Source organism: Thermobia domestica, chromosome 11 (genome assembly GCF_964235325.1).
Source record: "Thermobia domestica chromosome 11, izTheDome1.hap1.1, whole genome shotgun sequence".
NCBI lineage: Eukaryota > Metazoa > Arthropoda > Insecta > Zygentoma > Lepismatidae > Thermobia > Thermobia domestica.
The window spans coordinates 192,075,126-192,092,866 of NC_137464.1; the positions used below are offsets into that span (position 1 = coordinate 192,075,126).

At 35.1% G+C, this 17,741-nt stretch overlaps 1 protein-coding gene across 3 annotated transcripts in view; it reads right to left on the reverse strand.

The window, feature by feature from the left end:
• The window catches only part of LOC145664624 (uncharacterized), a 289,506-nt gene that overhangs the window by 174,347 nt on the left and 97,418 nt on the right, over window positions 1-17,741 (reverse strand). For all 3 annotated transcript variants that reach the window (XM_081731448.1, XM_081731447.1, XM_081731446.1), the window contains exon 4: window positions 3,816-3,861. In XM_081731448.1, the coding sequence (XP_081587574.1) occupies window positions 3,816-3,861 (46 nt within the window). The remainder of the gene's footprint in view (window positions 1-3,815; window positions 3,862-17,741) is intronic.

A 17,741-nucleotide genomic window follows, 5' to 3' on the forward strand; every position in this document is an offset into this window, starting at 1 on the left:
GGAAGAGAAGGTAAGGTGAACAACTACTGCAAATTCAGTATTCCTTTAAAATATTTAGCTATAAATCCTCGGACATCATAATTTCTGTATGAATGTCATACAGTTTTTTTTTTTTTTTTTTTTTAATTTTATTTTTTAAAAGTATGATCAGTTTCATTAATAATATTGTTTTTCGTGTATTCAAATCATGGCTACTCTTCTGTCAATCTGAAAAATGTTCCATTCGTTATAACACTTTCCTAACCCAAAGCACAGTGACGGGAGAGTTGCCGACCCAACAACCGAATACATATATAACTAGTTACTTCCGGACATAGGTCCAGTTGGGGTGTTTTTTAAACCTTGTACTCTGGTCCCTTTTTCAATGCATTTTCTGCTATTACACTCCCACTAAAACATTAATCAGAGAAGCCGCGGTAGATGCATTGAAGGGATCAGAGAAGTCGTCAAAGAGTGTGTTATTATGTACCGTTGTATTCTGTTTTCCCTACTAATTTCCATCCTTTTTGTAGGTTCTCTCACATCTATGTCCTCACATTTTCTTCTAAAGAATTATTCTCTTGTTTCCCTTCGTAATTCATATTCAACTTACTATAAATAATTTTTGTTGCCTTTATTGCTACCCTTTTGTTTTCAGATTTTCCTTATTCTCATTTCCTTGATAACTTATTACTTCTGCAGTCTGATGCATGCCAAGTTAAACTGCTCCCTCTTTCTATTAGAATCTATGGCTACTTGCCTTTTTGCAATCTAACTCCTCCTTTTAATTTTCGTACTATCGATTTCTCACTCCTCATTCTTAAATTTTTCATTCTCCAATTTTAGTCTGCTTACATTCTTTTTCACTAGGGTAGCCATTTCGAAGAGATCAAGGCTATGATCTGACAATATATCAGCATCTGAGACACACTCGGCACTCTTCAAATTGTTCTGAAATCTTTTCTGAATAATAATCTATTTAATATCTTCGTTCATCTGTTAAGGATTTCCGTGTGTATTTTCTCCTCTTGTGCTTGTTGAAGAAAAGCGAGTTCTCTCTACAAAAACTAACGAGTCGCTATATAGTTACCGAACTATATTTGCTTATTACATACTTTCCTGTTCTTCCCTCACAATGTCATTAGGAACTCCATTACAAATACGTATGGTTATCCCAAAGTTGTTATTCTAACATTTCACAGTCCTTTCCACGGCATACCCCTCCCGGAGATCCTAATGAGTAATATTGTAATTTCGGATCTTTTCTTTCTCCTTTGAAAGACAACTTCTCTTTTCGCCAGACGAGGTGAATCATACAGTGTGACAGTTTCTCCTGTCGCTTTCAAATTGCAGTGATTCAGTTCCAAGCCTGGAATTCGTATTAAGCTGCCGTACCAATTAATATGATTCCTTGTAACATGACTTCTAAAAGGAATGTTGCATCTCTCATCACATTTTCTGTCTGCAAGTACTCCGTTAAGATCCATTCGAGATGTTCGAAAAGAGATTACTTGACCCTTCCAGTGGTAATGTACCGTCAACGCAGCTCTAAGCACTAAGAAATCATCCTCCATTCATCTCAATATACGTACGTATATAACAAGAAGAATAGTGTCTATCAAGGAGCATATAATATTTCTACTAGAAACATCAGTCTCTAAGGTGTGAGCTTCAGCTTCCCGTAGAAAAACGTTTGTTTTCCTATTCCGAGATAAACTTTTCCAGTCTACCTTACTTCCTGAATTGCTAGTATATCTACTTCAGCAAATATACACAATAGGACAGTATCAGATAACTCAAGTGTATCTCATACAGTAGTACAGTACGAGAGATTCCATTTGTGGCCGACTTTATCTTGAAAATACTTTACATCTATAAAACTCTTATTCTAATATATGACTGAACTCACATGATATATCTTAATAGAAACTCATGAAAATGTTCTATTGAACTTACTGTACCTATAATTCTTGCGGATGTTTACGGTTTCAGTAGTTACCAACAATTTCCTCTGATCAAAAATTGAGTTAATCGACATATCGCTCTAGTTAACGAAGTCTAACTTCAAAATTTCACTCATACTCTGGAACTGGCACAATTATTACTTCCTGGTTTCAGTTTTTAAATGTTCATTCCTATCGCACTTTAAATACAATAATACTCGAATTCATTAGGTGAGACGAAATAAATTCTAATATAACCAGAAAAAATACTAGAACAATAGTATCTAATGGAATAGTTGTACAGCCACATAGAATTTTGCATCATATGTCTCATATGATTTGTTCTTTTTTCATATTATACTATGATACCTTATGTTTTAATTTCCCTGACTTTATTCTTGTCGGACTTTTTCTCCCATTATAGCCGACCATACCTCGCCTATATGTTTCATTTTTTCAGATTACTTTTATTATTATAATTTAATGTTTAGTTACGAAGTAAGACTTTAAACCTTCTTACAAATGTTTCTGTCACATTTTAGTATTCTTGTTTGTTTGATATTACATAATCCATGTATAATAATTACAGTTACTGTATATACTATAATATATAATAATTACAGTATAACAACTGTATAATTCCATAATCCATGTATAATAATTACAGTTACTGTATATACTATAATATATAATAATTACAGTATAACAACTGTATAATAATTACAGTTACATTATTAACAACTCGACTGAAATTATTTACAAAATTAACAACGCCTTAAATGCTACTTCTGGATATTATATATTTCTCTCTTTTTACAGCTCTTGTACTACTTTAATGTCAATGTCTAACTTTACAGAATGTGCTCGTTTCTTTACACACACTGATACAAAGGAATTTTACTTATGCTTAATTTTCTTTAGCAGTTCTTGTACTTCGTTTTCCATGTCTAATTGCATGGAGTCTGCTATTCGTCTTGTTCGTTTCTTTTTCTCTTCACGCCATTCTTACTCAGTTTCTAATGTTCTCTTTTTCCATATCTTTATTTTTTTCATTACGTTGTAATTTACGATTAATCTCTACATGTTCCTAGTATCTTCGCCGCGCCTCTCGAACACAGTGTAGCATTTTTCTATCAATTTCTATTTCCCTGCTTCATGTATAGAATCATGCAGATGTCGTTCAACACCATTTTTCTATCAATATCTATTTCCCTGCTTCATGTATAGAATCATGCAATGTCGTTCAACACATTACTGTTCGTTCATACATGTTCCCTATTAAAATTTATTTGTTAATTGAAAAGCCACTTTAAGCGGTAGCAATACTATGTGATAAAAATAAGGAATATTTTCATCCACTTCCCACAATTTCTTGTATTATCACTTGGTGCATATGCATTTTCTACTATCACCCTGCTATAGACTATTTTCAGTTTCTTTGTTCGTAAGATATTTATTCAGTAAATTTTCCTAACTTTCCCTGACACACACACACTCTCTCCATAACGTTTACAGTCTGTACAAACACTGTATTATTAACATTTGAGTAATATTTTATTCAAATAAAATGCGATAGAAATGTACACTAAAAATTTGCCTACAGGAAGTAATAACCGCATGTTTCTGCGTGAGTGAAATTTTGGGAATTCCTTAACTAGAACAATGTAAATCTTTGGATATCCACTAACTTCACATTTTCTTTAAATTAAAAGAATACATCAAGGTAGTTGCTAAAGTTGTAATCACCCGTAAGAAATTACAGGCACACTAGATAAATTGGAGGGGAAAAACATTAATTTATCTCATCTCTTGTTATGTTTCTTCAAATTGTCTAATGTGAACAAGTTGTCTTATCTGATTTCTTTTTAATGAAGTAATTCGTGATGTACTTACCACTTTATTCATTACAGATGCCAACTGGTTCGTTTCAGTTCGATCCCTGTGAAGAAAAAAAGAATGTGAAATTTCAATAATATTTTACTAATAAAAAAAAAATAATATACCTACTACTTGGTACTACTAAGCTTTTTCAGCTTACGTAACAAAACAAATTAATAAATATTTGAAAATATAATCTACAGAAGAAAATCTTCACCACGAATAGAAATGAAATCTCTCATTTTATGTCCCACGTTTATGTCATGTAGGCTAAAGGAGACAATGATGATGAGAATGAATTAAAATTTTGGAATGAAAAATGTGGAAGAAAACGACACGGCAAAGTCTCCTTGACTGAGCTGAGATCGAACCAGGGACTCCACGCACCAGAGGTGAACGCTTTATCACTGAGTCATTGCGACTTCTATCATTGCGAAAAGAGGTGAATCATCATTCTTGTTCCCAAATCATAACTATCCAAGTCAGAAACAATAAACTGCAGCACATTTTAGGGAACATTTAAGATATGAACATTTTAGGGAAACATTTTTGAAGTCCAAAGTACTCGCCAAGGTAAGCAGAAATATTTTATTAAACACTGGTCAGAAATAACTTTGTTTCCGTGTTATGTCATATGAAATAGTGTAAAACTGAACTTCGGGACTAAATTATACAAATACTCTCAAGTCAGGGTCCAAAATATAAAGAACTAGCATCAATTACCCGCTTCGCTGGGTTAAGTTAAGAAAAAATAGTAATATGTTTCGTTAGTCAGTCACTTTTTACTATTTACTAAAGTGCTCCTTGATATTGGTCATTTTCGATTACTTTTATATATCCCCTCTCCGCCCCATGTTGCGGGCCACGGCATCGGAAGTGTCACTGTTCATCTCAGCGACCTCAAAAACTATAGATTCGACACTAATATCGGTCATTTTCGATCAATTGTAAATGTCTTTCCCCCTCCTTTAAGTTACATCGTCAAAGTGACATGACAAAAATCATCTCATGTTCGAACTTCATCTAGGTTGAAAATTTGATCGAGATCGTCCAGTGGTTCAAGAGTTATTAAGTTTTATTTATTTTTATATGTCTCCCCCTCCTACCTCCTCCCCTAAGTTTTATCGTCAAAGTGAATAAATAAAAACTATCCCAGGCCCAAACCTCATCTATGTTGAAAATTTGATCGATATCGGTCAGGTGGTTCAAGAATGAAGTCACATAGGCAGTCACTTTCATTTTTACTTTTATTTATTTATTTATTTTTTTACATATATCTCCCCCTCCCCCTAACCTACGTTGCACCGTCAAAGTTAAATGATAAAAATTATCCCAAGCCCGAACGTCATCTATGTTGAAAATTTGATCGAGATCGGTTGGATGGTTCAAGAGTTAATAAGTTTTATTTATTTTTGTATATCTGTCCCCTCCTCTAAGGTCTACCGTCAAAGTGATATGATAAAATCCACTCCAGGTCCGAACTTCTTCCATATTGAAAATTTGATTAAGATCGGTCCTGTGGTTAAAGCTTGATGGAGTCACAAAGACGGTCACTTTTATTTTTATTCTTTTTACATATATCTCCCTCTCCCCTAGGTTCCACCGTAAAAGTGAAATAACGAAAACATCCCAGGCCCGAACCTTATCTATGTTGAAAGTTTGATCAAGATAAGTCTGGTAGTTCAAGAGTTATTAAGTTTTATTAATTTTTATAGATTTCTCCCCTCCCCTGAGTTCTACAGTTAAAGTGATATGATAAAAACCACCTCATATCTGAACCTCATCTATGTTGAAAATTTGGTTAAGATTGGTCGCGTGGTTTAAACGCGACAAAGTCACAAAAACAGTAACTTTTATTTTTACTTTTTTGACATATATCTCCCCCCTTCCCCTCGTCTTAGTTGTACAGTAAATGTGAAATGAAGGAAACAACCCAAACACGAACCGTATCCATGTTGAAAGTTTAATTGAGATTGGTCGGGTGGTTCAAGAGCTATTAAGTGTTATTCATTTTCATATATTTCCTCTCCCCCCCCCCTAAGATCTACTGTCAAAATGAAATGATAAACTTCCCAGGTTTGAACTTCATATATGTTGAAAATTTGACTGAAATCGATCGGGTGGTTCAAAAGTAATTAATTCACGAATATAGTCACTTTTGTTTTTATATTTATTGATTTTTGTATATCTCCCCCTCCAATACGTTGCTCCGTCAAAGTGAAATGATAAAAGTTATCCCAGTCCCGAACCTATCTACATTAAAAATTTGATCAAGTTCGGTTGGGTGGTTCAAGAGTTATTGTTTTATTTATGTTTTTCTATTTCCCCCTCCTCCCCTACGTTGTACCATCAAAGTAAATAGCTAAAAACACTCCCAGGCCAGAACCGCATCTACGTTGAAAATTTGATCGAGATCGGGCGGTTCAAGAGATTAAGAGTCACAAACATAGTCACTTTCAATTTTATAATATAGATTTTTGATTAATTAACACCTACTCTATTTATAACCATTAATAAAAATATGCTGTCTGCTTAAAAGCAGTAAAAAAGGTGTCGACTAACCATACCCCATGTAAGTTTGGCGGCCTATACGATAGACGCACATGCAGACCAGGGAGGCAACGTTACACTTCGTTCCTGGAAGACAGCTTGTACATCCTGAAATATGTATGACCGGGTATTATCTTGTTGAAATATGGCGTCCAAAGTTGTCTGAAGAAAAGTTATGACCTTGGCCTCTAGAACTTCCCTGAAGTAGCATTCATTGGTAAGAGTGTCCTCAGTGAGTAGCAAGCTGAGATCTCGTATTCAATTAGGGTCTAACAATTACATCTGCTGTACGCCTGCTATGATGATAGACAATGCTCGCTGGTAGATTGTGCTAACCAAACGAGTTTCTAACGAGTAGCTGCATTCGTCCAATTTTATGACCGTCTGCCACCCAGCACACCAGCAATGTGCTGATGCTCTCATTATACTAGTAGGCTGAGGCATTGCTATTTTGGGCCAACGGAAACCAACGACAAAACATGTGCAACCAATACAGTATCCACCAGATACCGTCGAACAGTCGACGTAGACATACCCACCCACTACCGTGTTCCAGTGCCGAGCTAACACTGCAAGCGACGTTGCAAGCATCATCATCGCCATGAAGATCACAATATTTGTCACGTTGTATGGTTACGTTGCGCAGTCCACTGCCCGGTCACCCCATACTATTCTCACGGATATGGAAAGTATTTTGAATAGGTGGGAATATTTCTTTTCCAATTTGCTATAAATTGCTATATTTGTATGTAGAGGAAATTCCAGAAGTGTTGAATTTAGCTGCACGGGGAAAATTGTGAACAAGAAAAATAAGTTGATAAAATTTCGTAAGGAGAAATTGTTACAAGAAAGGAAAGAATCAATTACTGTTCCAATTCACAAGAAAGGCGACAAAACTGATTGTAACAATTAAAGAGGTCCCTTTTCTTCTGTTAACATCCTATAAAATCCTCTCAAACATTCTGTTAGCAGACTGACCCCATACGCAGATGAAATTATTGGACATTATCAGTGCGGATTTTGCCGAAATCGACCAATTACCAATCAGATAATTACCAACTGATTACTTTAAAAAAAAATGTTTTAAAATGAAATCAAACGTAAAATTCGGGTACGGAAATGCTTTCACGTCGAGAGTGGTCTGAAACACGAAGATACGTTGTTGCCATTATTATTTAATTTTGGTTTAGCACTTATCAGTTCTCTTATGTTGATTATGTTATCTGATTAGACGCTAATATGAGAACAGAAAGAAATGTAGAGGTTTTATTAAATGCCTATCGGCATGAGTTTAGAAGTAAATGCAGAGAAAAGTAATTAAATGAAAATTCACTGTGACCATAATACTGCAAATTATGGATACGTTAAAACATGAAGTCGACATTTTCAAATATCTAAGATCAATATTAACAGACAAAAACAATATCCCCAAAACAAATTGTATATCTTAATTGAAACTGGAACAGAAATTGATCTGCATAACCCATGTCCGTCAACTAAAGGCACGGAATTCGTGTTATTATTCAGTCCGAACTCGTATTCTCGCGAATTCTGTCGAAGAATTTCAAGCCTAAAATACGAAAATGATAATTATACCTGCCGTGTCGTATGGTTGCGACATATGAAAATAAAATTCTCGGGTGATTATTCGAACCCAAAGGGCGGGAATAGAAATGGCGAAAACTTAATAACGAAGAGCTGTATAATTTATACTGTTTACCTAACATTGTTAGGTTAGTTGGTTAACTGGATTGGAGTTTAATGTCTTTTTCAGCAGTGAGACTATGAGACGTGGACCTATAGCTTAACGTAAGATCCGGGAATCGAATATGAGACTCCTGCGGAAAAGGCACGTACGATAACCATATAACCAAGAGAAAGCTCCTAACATTGTTAGGGTCGTTAATTCTATAAGGCTCAGGTGGGTAGATGGTGTACCCAGAGTGTAAGGAAGTAGAAATGCTTACAAAATTTTAACTGAAAACCTAATTGGAATAAAGGATATGGGCAATGTACTAAACTTTATCGCTCTTACTTCTTAAAATTTAATTATACAATGTAGTTAATACGGAAACATTTATGTACGAAATGTGAATAGGACCACAATATGCGTTTTCGGAAAATTTGTATAGAAGAAAACATCCCACGAACAAACTACTCATTGTGATCCTTTTAAAAATTATTTAACCATATTCTAGGTTTGTAAAAATGAACACTGATTTATGAAACATGAACAAAATTGCTTGAGTCATTTTTAATAAATAGTCCAAGAAAAACTCACTCCAGGAGTAAGCTACCGTCTGTCAATTATGTAATGAAAAATGATTTTACCATATTGTAGGTTTGTTAATGGAATATTTATTTACGGAATATGAACGAAATTGCTAAGTCGTTTCTGGGAAACTCGTACGACAAAAACTTACCCTCAAAAGTAAACTATTCTTTCTGGACTTCTAATGAAAATAATTTATACCATAATGTAGGTTTGTTAATAAAACATTTATTTATGGATAATAATTGGCAATAAAATTTTACATTATAAATAGGGTAACATGTTTATGAATAACATTACGGTAAGGTCAAATACAATTTATTAGATAAAAATAGAATTTTTAGCTATTAAAAATGTACATTCATAACTACAAAGAAGGTGCTCTGTGGATAGGAAACCTTTTAACAATAGTTAATTACCTTGATTTTAAGCATCTACGAATTCTAAGCTGTAATTTTATTACATTACAAATTTCGTTAGAACCATTTGATATAAAGCACGAAATTTGATATATGTAATCTATCTAATACTCATAGTACGATTATAGTACTACTGTGAGTTTAATGTGGATAATGCAGACGAAGGGAGAGATTTTGATTAATTGGTTTATCATACAGAGGTTACACCACAGTGGCGTAGCCAGGAATTATCATGGAGAAAGCTAATAATTCCGAAATCCGAATATCATGTCGAAAAAGTGCGTGTTACACACACGGGTACATTATATCGAATAGCCCGGACGTCACGCCGACTGGAAATACAAGTCTGGAGCATATTTTTAACATTCGTATTCCCAATTTTTAACTGCTAGTAATTCTGATTTTGATATGCTTAGACGGATTAAGAATAGATTATAATAAAACTTTTACAAAGTTCAGCGTTTTCAGTTTATCATGAACCTTAACATGAAGAGCCCATCATTAGAGGATTTTGATCCATCCAGAAACGTGGAAAATCTGTATTACAGTTGTGGTTAAACTAAACTCAAAAGTGATTATTAGTATATTTTCGCGTGCTTTCTTTAAAGTACATTACAATTTGGATATTCTACATTAGTAGTAGTTTTGTTCAATTATTATGGGCAGTAGCTCTTCCATGTATTCGTTCAGGATGGTTTGCCCTCCCGGATCTTATATAAATCACAATGGTTAATATCAGAATCACCAATAGTGTTCCTGTGCATCATTTCACATTTGAACCTTCGAAAAATCTGGAAGATAGCCTGACTGAGTCTACTTTATAAATAAATAAATAAATAAGTTCTACAATTATGTCCTTTAGGCTAAAGAAGACAGATGATTAATGAAAGTGAATGATGATGAATTACATTTATTATGCTCTTCCACCGGAAATTCAACCCGAGACCAGACCACGTGCACCAAAGGCGCATACGCTAGCCACTAAACCAGCCGGGGGGCTACGCGGACAATGTGTAAAACATACTTATGTTTGTACATAATGAATATGATGAACTGTCACTATTCGAAGTATACTTCAGAAACCTAAATTTTTCCTTTTTTTTTTTTTTTTTTTTTTTTTTTAAACTTCAATGTAGCTACTATCCCAGGATTATGCTCCGAGGCTAAGAAGGAAGAGTGAAAATGAAATGAAATCTTTTGAGTTTTACGTGCCACGGTTATGCCGGTTAGGCTAAAGGAGACGGTGATGATGAGGAATGAATGAAATGGTGGAATGAAGAAAGTGGGAGGAAATGGGAGTACCCCGAGAAAACCCACGCACACGGTGTTTGTCCACCACAAAGTTCACTTGGCGGAGGTTGGGATCGAACCCGGGACAAGAAGGAAGAGTGATGATGATAATGTATGAAATGGTGAAATGAAGAATGTGGTAGGGAAACGGGAGGACATTGAGAAAACCCACACACATGGTGTTTGTCCACTACAAAGCTCACTTAGCAGGAGCTGGAATCGTTCTAGGAATCCCATGCATCACAGCTGAACACTTTAGAATTGAGCCAGCACGCCATCGAACTTGAAAGCTCTTTTCCTTTTACACTAAAAGTCTAGGGTCTATGAATCACGTACATACAATATATATTTTATGCTTTGATATACATGTATTTTAACAAATTAATAGTAATGTTAATTACCTCGCAGGCCTAATTCTTGCCCTATTTATTGCCAAATTTTTATCTCTTAGTGGCTTATTATAGTAATTTCTGTGCGATATATTGTACAGACATTTTTTAGTCTGTCGTAAGTTTATCAGCTTCTCTTCATCCATTTTGTGTACTGAACTGAAAGTGACTATTGGTGTCTCGTATTCACAGACACGTACGAAGCCAAGCACCGAAATTCGAACAATCTTCGTCAGAAGACCCATTTATCATTACGTGCAGTAACATAGTCGAGTGCCATACATGGCTTCCAATAGAGCAGGACAATGCTAAAATCACGTTCAACGTTCATACTTTTTTTTTTTTTTAATTACTGAGATTGCTAATTTCTTACGTGCCTTTAAGAGTAGTACCAGGGCAGGAATCATTCGATGCTGCAGAAAGCATCAATTTCTCTTCCCACCTGAGTTTAAAGTGTATATTAATCAACAGTATACTTCTATAATATATTTCAATTTTCCATACTGAAGTTAAAAGCCTTTTAATTCAAGTGGCGCGCTCCAACCGTCTCACAATGCCGAATCAAAATCATAAATGCGTCCCCCGTCGTCATTCGAAATGGAAACGCACGAGTTAGCCATATTATATAAGTATTCTGCTTTTCGGCAAGTTCTGAAACTAATGAGGATTCTTTTTTTTTTTTTTTTTTTTTCTTAAATTTAGATTTGGTCTTGGAAATGTTTCTTCCACTTTTTTCGATCTTCAACAACTTCTTTTAACTCCCAATATTTTCTCCTATCTTTCAAATCATCGATCAACAGTGTTCTTCTTCTTCCTATTCCTCGCTTCCCTTCAATCTTTCCTTCTATGGCGGTGTGAAGAAGGCAATCTCTTCGCCAGATGTGTCCAATCCAATTGACCTTTCTACGAAGGATGGTGGCTAGAAGTGTCCTCTTCTCTCCTATCCGTTTTAAAACATCTTCGTTTGTTGCTCTCTCTATCCATTTTATCTTTTCCATCTTCCTCCAACACCACATTTCGAAGCTCTCTAAATATTTCTTCTCTAACTTCCGTAATGTCCAAGTCTCTGAACCATACAGTCCAATGCTCCATATATAGTAGTTGACCAACTTCTTAAGTCCAATATTGAGCCTGCAAGTTAAGAGTGATCGTTTCTTGTTGAATGCTTCTTTAGCTAAGGCAAGACCTGACCTCTTTGGTGCAGTAAGCGTCTCCCGTCAAAATACTTCCCAGATACTTGAACTTATCCATCTGAGTTCTCTTTGTTCTATTCTGATCCGTAAAGGCGTGTTTCCACGGGATATTCTCATGACTTTCGACTTTTCGAAGTTAATTTCCATTCCATACAGTTTTCCAGTGTCAACTATTTTGTCAAACATCTCATGTAGTCCTCCTTTGGTTTTAGCTATTATAACCGTATCATCTACATACCTGATCTTGTTAATGATCTGCCCTCCAATCTTGAAATCTCCAATTCCCATTAATGCTTCCTTAATTAAACATTTACTGTAAATGTTTAATAATTGGGGCGAAAAACTATATCCTTGTCTGACTCCTCTTCCACTCTCCACACTATTAGTTTCTCCTTCATTCAAGCGCAACTTCACTCGTTGTCATATGTACAGGTTTTGAATGAGTCGTCGATCTCTCCAGTTGACTCAGATTTCTTAAGTATTTTCAGAAGTTTTGTCCAATTGACTCGGTCGAAAATTTTCGCCATTCGATGAAGCACAAACACAACTCTTCCTTTACATCAAGAATTCTTTCTGATACAATTCTCATCAATCCAATAGCATCTCTGGTACCTTTTCCTTTCCGGAATCCAAATTGATTTTCTTCTAACCTCTCATCTATCTTAGTTTCTAGCTGCCTGTTCAGTATGCGTGCAATTATCTTTCCGATGTGGGAAATCAGGCTAATGGTTCTGCGATCGCTGCACTTCTTTGCTTGTTTTTTTTCTTGGGCAATGCAATCATTGTAACATCAAGAAAATCCTTTGGCCATTCTCCACTCAGGTAGATTTTGTTAATAAGTGAAGTCAGTACTTTCATTGCGTTGTCTCCTAATCCCTTGAGCAAATCTACTGGTAGGTCTTCGTCTCCAGAGGCCTTTCTCCTTCGCATGTCTTTGATTGCTTGTACTACTTCATTTTTCAATATACTGGGTCTTTTTTCATCATCCACCTCTTCCTCTGCTTCAATCGCAATATCTTTGGGGCGATTTTTCTGATCATACAGATCTTTTATGTATTCCTCCCAAATTCTAAAGATTCTTTGATGGTCAGTGGTTACATTTCCTTGTTGATCCTCGATGCCGAACATTCGTATACTTTTGTTAGCTTTCCCTCCTAATTCTTGTGCTTTCTGGTACATCAGATCATATCTGCCGCGCCGCTGAAGTTCCATTATTTCTTTACATATTTGCTCCATGTACTTTTCTTTGGCTTTGTCCGTTTCTCTTCTTAATACATTATTCAGCCTTCTGTATTCATTGATGTTCGTGTTTTTCTGCCCTTCTGCGTTCCTCCATCTTCTTAAGCATTGCTTCAGTTATCCATGGTTTTCTCGGTGCTCTTTCCATCCTGCCAATGTTATTATGGAGTGTGTTAAGTAGAATCTGTTTAACTTTTCCCAAACTATTCTCTATATTGTCAACCACATCGCCCATTGCACAGAATTTTTCTTCAATTTCTTTTTTCACATCATCGTCGATTTTTCTTAGTCGCTCTAAGTTCCATTTTCGATTTCTCCCCCCATTTTTCTTGATTGACTTTAACCAGGTTTGCACTTCCACCACCAGGAGATTGTGATCCAAATCAATATCCGCTCCTGGCATTGCCTTCACGTCTCGTACACTATTCCTGAAACGTTGCTTCACAAGAATGTAATCGATTTGGTAGAGTTTCTTATCTCCTGGACTTTTCCACGTGTACAGCTTGGTTTTTCTTTTCTTAAACCACGTCTTCATCACCACCAGATCATGTTGCCTACAGAAATCGATAAGCATTTGACCTCGTTCGTTTTTTCTACCTACTCCAAATGGTCCCACTACCTTATTCGCAGTTTCTTTCCCTACTACATTATTGAAGTCTCCCATTACTATTGCGTTGACCTTACCTCTTCCTCCCTGATGCAATATGCCACTAATCTGATCATACATTACTACTACTTCATTAGCATCATGGTCGGTTGTTGGTATATACACTTGTATTATCACAATATCTACTGGTTTTGAATGGAGTTTTACAAACATTAGGTTGTCACTGCAGCATTCCACTTTGGTTACACTTCTTGCTACTTCGTTCTTCATTGCTATCGCGACACCATTTTCGGCCTTATCACCGCCCGAACAGTGTATTCTGTAATTTCCCGATACTATTTCATCTTTCGCTGGTCATCTCACTTCACTCAAGTCCACAATGTCCACTTTACATGTGTCCATTTCCACTTTTTCCCCTCACGTCGTAGAGTTCGTACGTTCCAGGTTCCCAAGCTGAAATAAAAGTTATTATTTTCTCCTCTGATGATTCTTCCCGGAGTAGTCCCCACCCGGAGATCCGAATGGGGGACTATTTTGCCTTCGGAATTTTTTTACCTCAGGAAGAACCATCATATTTATTTATTCTCTTCCTTCGTCCCTTCTAGGATAATGTGGTAGTATTCCCATTTCCTTTCCACATCTCCATGCCGTTGACCTCTAGTGGTTCATCCGCCTTTTCGGACAGTTTCCCCTACTAAGGACAAGAAGGTGCCCTGACCTCCACCCGCTCATCCGCCCTCCGAGAAGACCGTTGGCACTTGGTAGAAGCTGACTTCTTATCCCGGGAGTCGGTCGGTCCCAATCTACGTTAGCCGCCAAAGACGTTGCCCGCTTTCTCCCGCAAGGAGGTGTAGGTTGGAATTTTCCCTTCGTTTAAGATGAAACCCGAAGGCTTTAGCGAATAGCCCATTATTACAAACAAGTTTTGATTTAATTAGATTTTTTAAATGTAATTTATATGTGTGATTTAAATACGGAACAATATACAGTTACTTCATAATAAGTTAATTCTGTTCAATTAAGTAAAACAATACTATATTTATTTGATAAAAACTCATTACCAATAGTATAATATCTATAAAAATCCGACTTTATTATAGTGTACGGGAACTGTCAAGTTCGGCAACAGTGATTTTCTTCCTTCTTAGCATGTACTCACCCATGAAATTTTCTTTTACTGTTGGTCACTGTTGGCGACCGACAAAATTGTACATGTGTAGGTGGGAATACGGGGTCACGACTAGTGTTGTAAAATTTCCAGAAATTTTGAACCTGTAGTAAAAAACAGTTTTTTTTTTTATTTCTTTCCGAAAAAATTGGGAAAATAACAAAAATCTTCGTATTAGGTTCATTTAACTAGTAACGGAACCATTTTATTTTTTTCAAAAGCGTGAAAAATGTAAGTTGAGACATTTTAATATTGCGAATATTTATATAAGAAGCGTTCGAAAATAAAACTGTTGTAATTATTCTTGAAAATTAATAATCTGTACTCATTTCCTTTATGTGCTTTTTAGTCGTTTATTCGTAGTTGTGCATTAATTATAGGAACTTTTACAGTTGCATACACATCTACTACCATCATAAAGCGTTTCTGTTGCAACAAATAGTGCTCTTGAATGAAACTGAGTTCTTAATGTGCTCTCCGATCTGGTGAAATTTCGTTAATCTTAATCAAATTACTTCTTAAAAGAAAGAGCAGTAGGCAAATTTCACTAATACTCATGCACTAAAACTTTTAATTACTATTAATATTCTAATACAAAGTATTGACTTTTATATAAACTTTATATACAAAATTTTGTATGTAAACATATCTGTTTTCTAGCGCGACAAATTATATATATACACAAATGGAAGTGACTATTTTTGTAACTTAACTCTTGAACCACCATACCTATCTCGATAAAATGTTCAACACAGATGAGGCTCGAGCCTGGGATGGTTTTCGTCATTTCACTTTGAAGGTGCAATAGGGGAGGGGGAGACGTATAAAGAAAATAAAAATGAAAGTGACTTCTTCGTGACTTAAAAACTCTTGAACCACCCGACCGATCTCGACCAAATTTTTAACATAGATGAGATTCAGACATCGGATACTTTTTTATTATTTCACTTTGAAGGTGTAACTTGGAGGAAGGAAGGGGGAATATATATTGAAAATGACCGATGTTAGTGTCGAATCCATAGTTTTGGGGGCTGCTGAGATGAACAGTGACACTTCCGATGCCGCTTAAATCCAAATTCTGCCCCGATTAGTACTCCTAAAGGGGGAGGGTGACATGTAAACGTAATTGAAAATGACCGATACTAGTATCGAATTCATAGTTCCTGGGGTCCCTAAGTTCATTGGTGACGGTTTTGGTATCCCTTATATCCAAAATGAAACATTTTTCCCGTGCGAAGAATGTGTATTCCGCTAGTCTTTAATAATAATGAACGAAAGTTTCACATGTTAAATTCTTTAATGTATTTCTCGCTGTTCAAATTTATGCACTTCTGCGGTGTATATGTGTATGTGTAAATAAGTTCATCTCTCTTTTTGAGTTATTCGAAAAATATACAAATAATAAAGAGGGTTTTTTTACCAGATATCAGAAAACTAAAAAGTATAATTAAAACCTGTTGCTTTAAGTATTTTTCCTGCTAGCAAAATACATTGTATATATGCTGCAGACACGTTACAGCAAATAAGATTAGCATCAGGCGAAGAAATAGTTTTTAAATTATATTTTTCAGCTTTTGCCAATATTTCCGAACAAAAGATATTTTCTTTCTTATGGGTTCAAATTTTCCGGAAATTTTACACAGCACAAGGAAGATACGTATCTCCATAAAATGTATATTTGATTTTAACATATCGTATTATCTAAAATGATTCCGTTATTTTAACACTTTCCTACCATGAAGCGGGAACTCCACAAGATTGCTTAAGATAATTTAAATGCATCTATATTAATTAATCTAACTAAGATTATATTTTAGGATGTTTGGTAGCTTCAAAGGAGGGGTGCACATATATTTGTTGCCAAAATTTTCCCTATTCTAATACAAGAAATGTAACTACTCAATCATATTAACTGTAAACTAGTAAATTTAAAATAGTTTTCATTTTAAAAGCATAATTTAGTAAAATATTCGAAAATTTCAATTTTTCCCAAATGTTCCGTTTTTTTTTTTCAAGCTCGGGAAAAAACTGTAAAAAAACTCTTTTTTACCCAAATTTTCCGGTTTTTTTCCAGGCCTTTACAACACTAGTCACGACCTTATCATTTTTCTTTCTTTCTTTCTTCCTTTTTTTTTTTCTTCTTTCTCATTGACATCAACGTTCATCATGTAACACATGAATCGACATCCTAACGTGGCATTTATATAGTGTCATTGATGACATTCTGTAACAAGTAATACCATCTGACCATCATCCGATCCAGCAGCATCCTCAAAATAACTTTTGTTTTTTCGAGTTATATGTTGCCCTTTGGCATTTAACACTTTTTGCATGTCGTTATTCATACATAATTTTGAATAATACGTAAATTGAATTAAGGCACGCAAAAATATAAATTATTTCTCTTTCATATCTTTCTAATGAAAAAAGAAGATTGATAACGTATTTCTCTGTAATGAAATAATTGAATCTAATTAAACATTGAATTATTTGATCAACGGATCTCCTTCTGAAATAAATAATGTAACAGCATTTCATTCATCATAGCTCTACAAATTTTATATACATTTCTAACAACTGTTATACAACATAAATTTCAGGACATTTCCAGTTCACGACACTTTGTTCCATAATAGAAATTTATATTGAATCACAAATCTATCTCCTGTAATTTTTTTTAATACCTTTAGAGTTCAACAGCTGAAAATATATTATTGTTATTGACACAACAGCATACAGTACATGTCCTTCGCTTAATTTTAGTTGCACGAGGTGCCAAACATTTTCTATAAATTCATGACAGACAACTGTCAA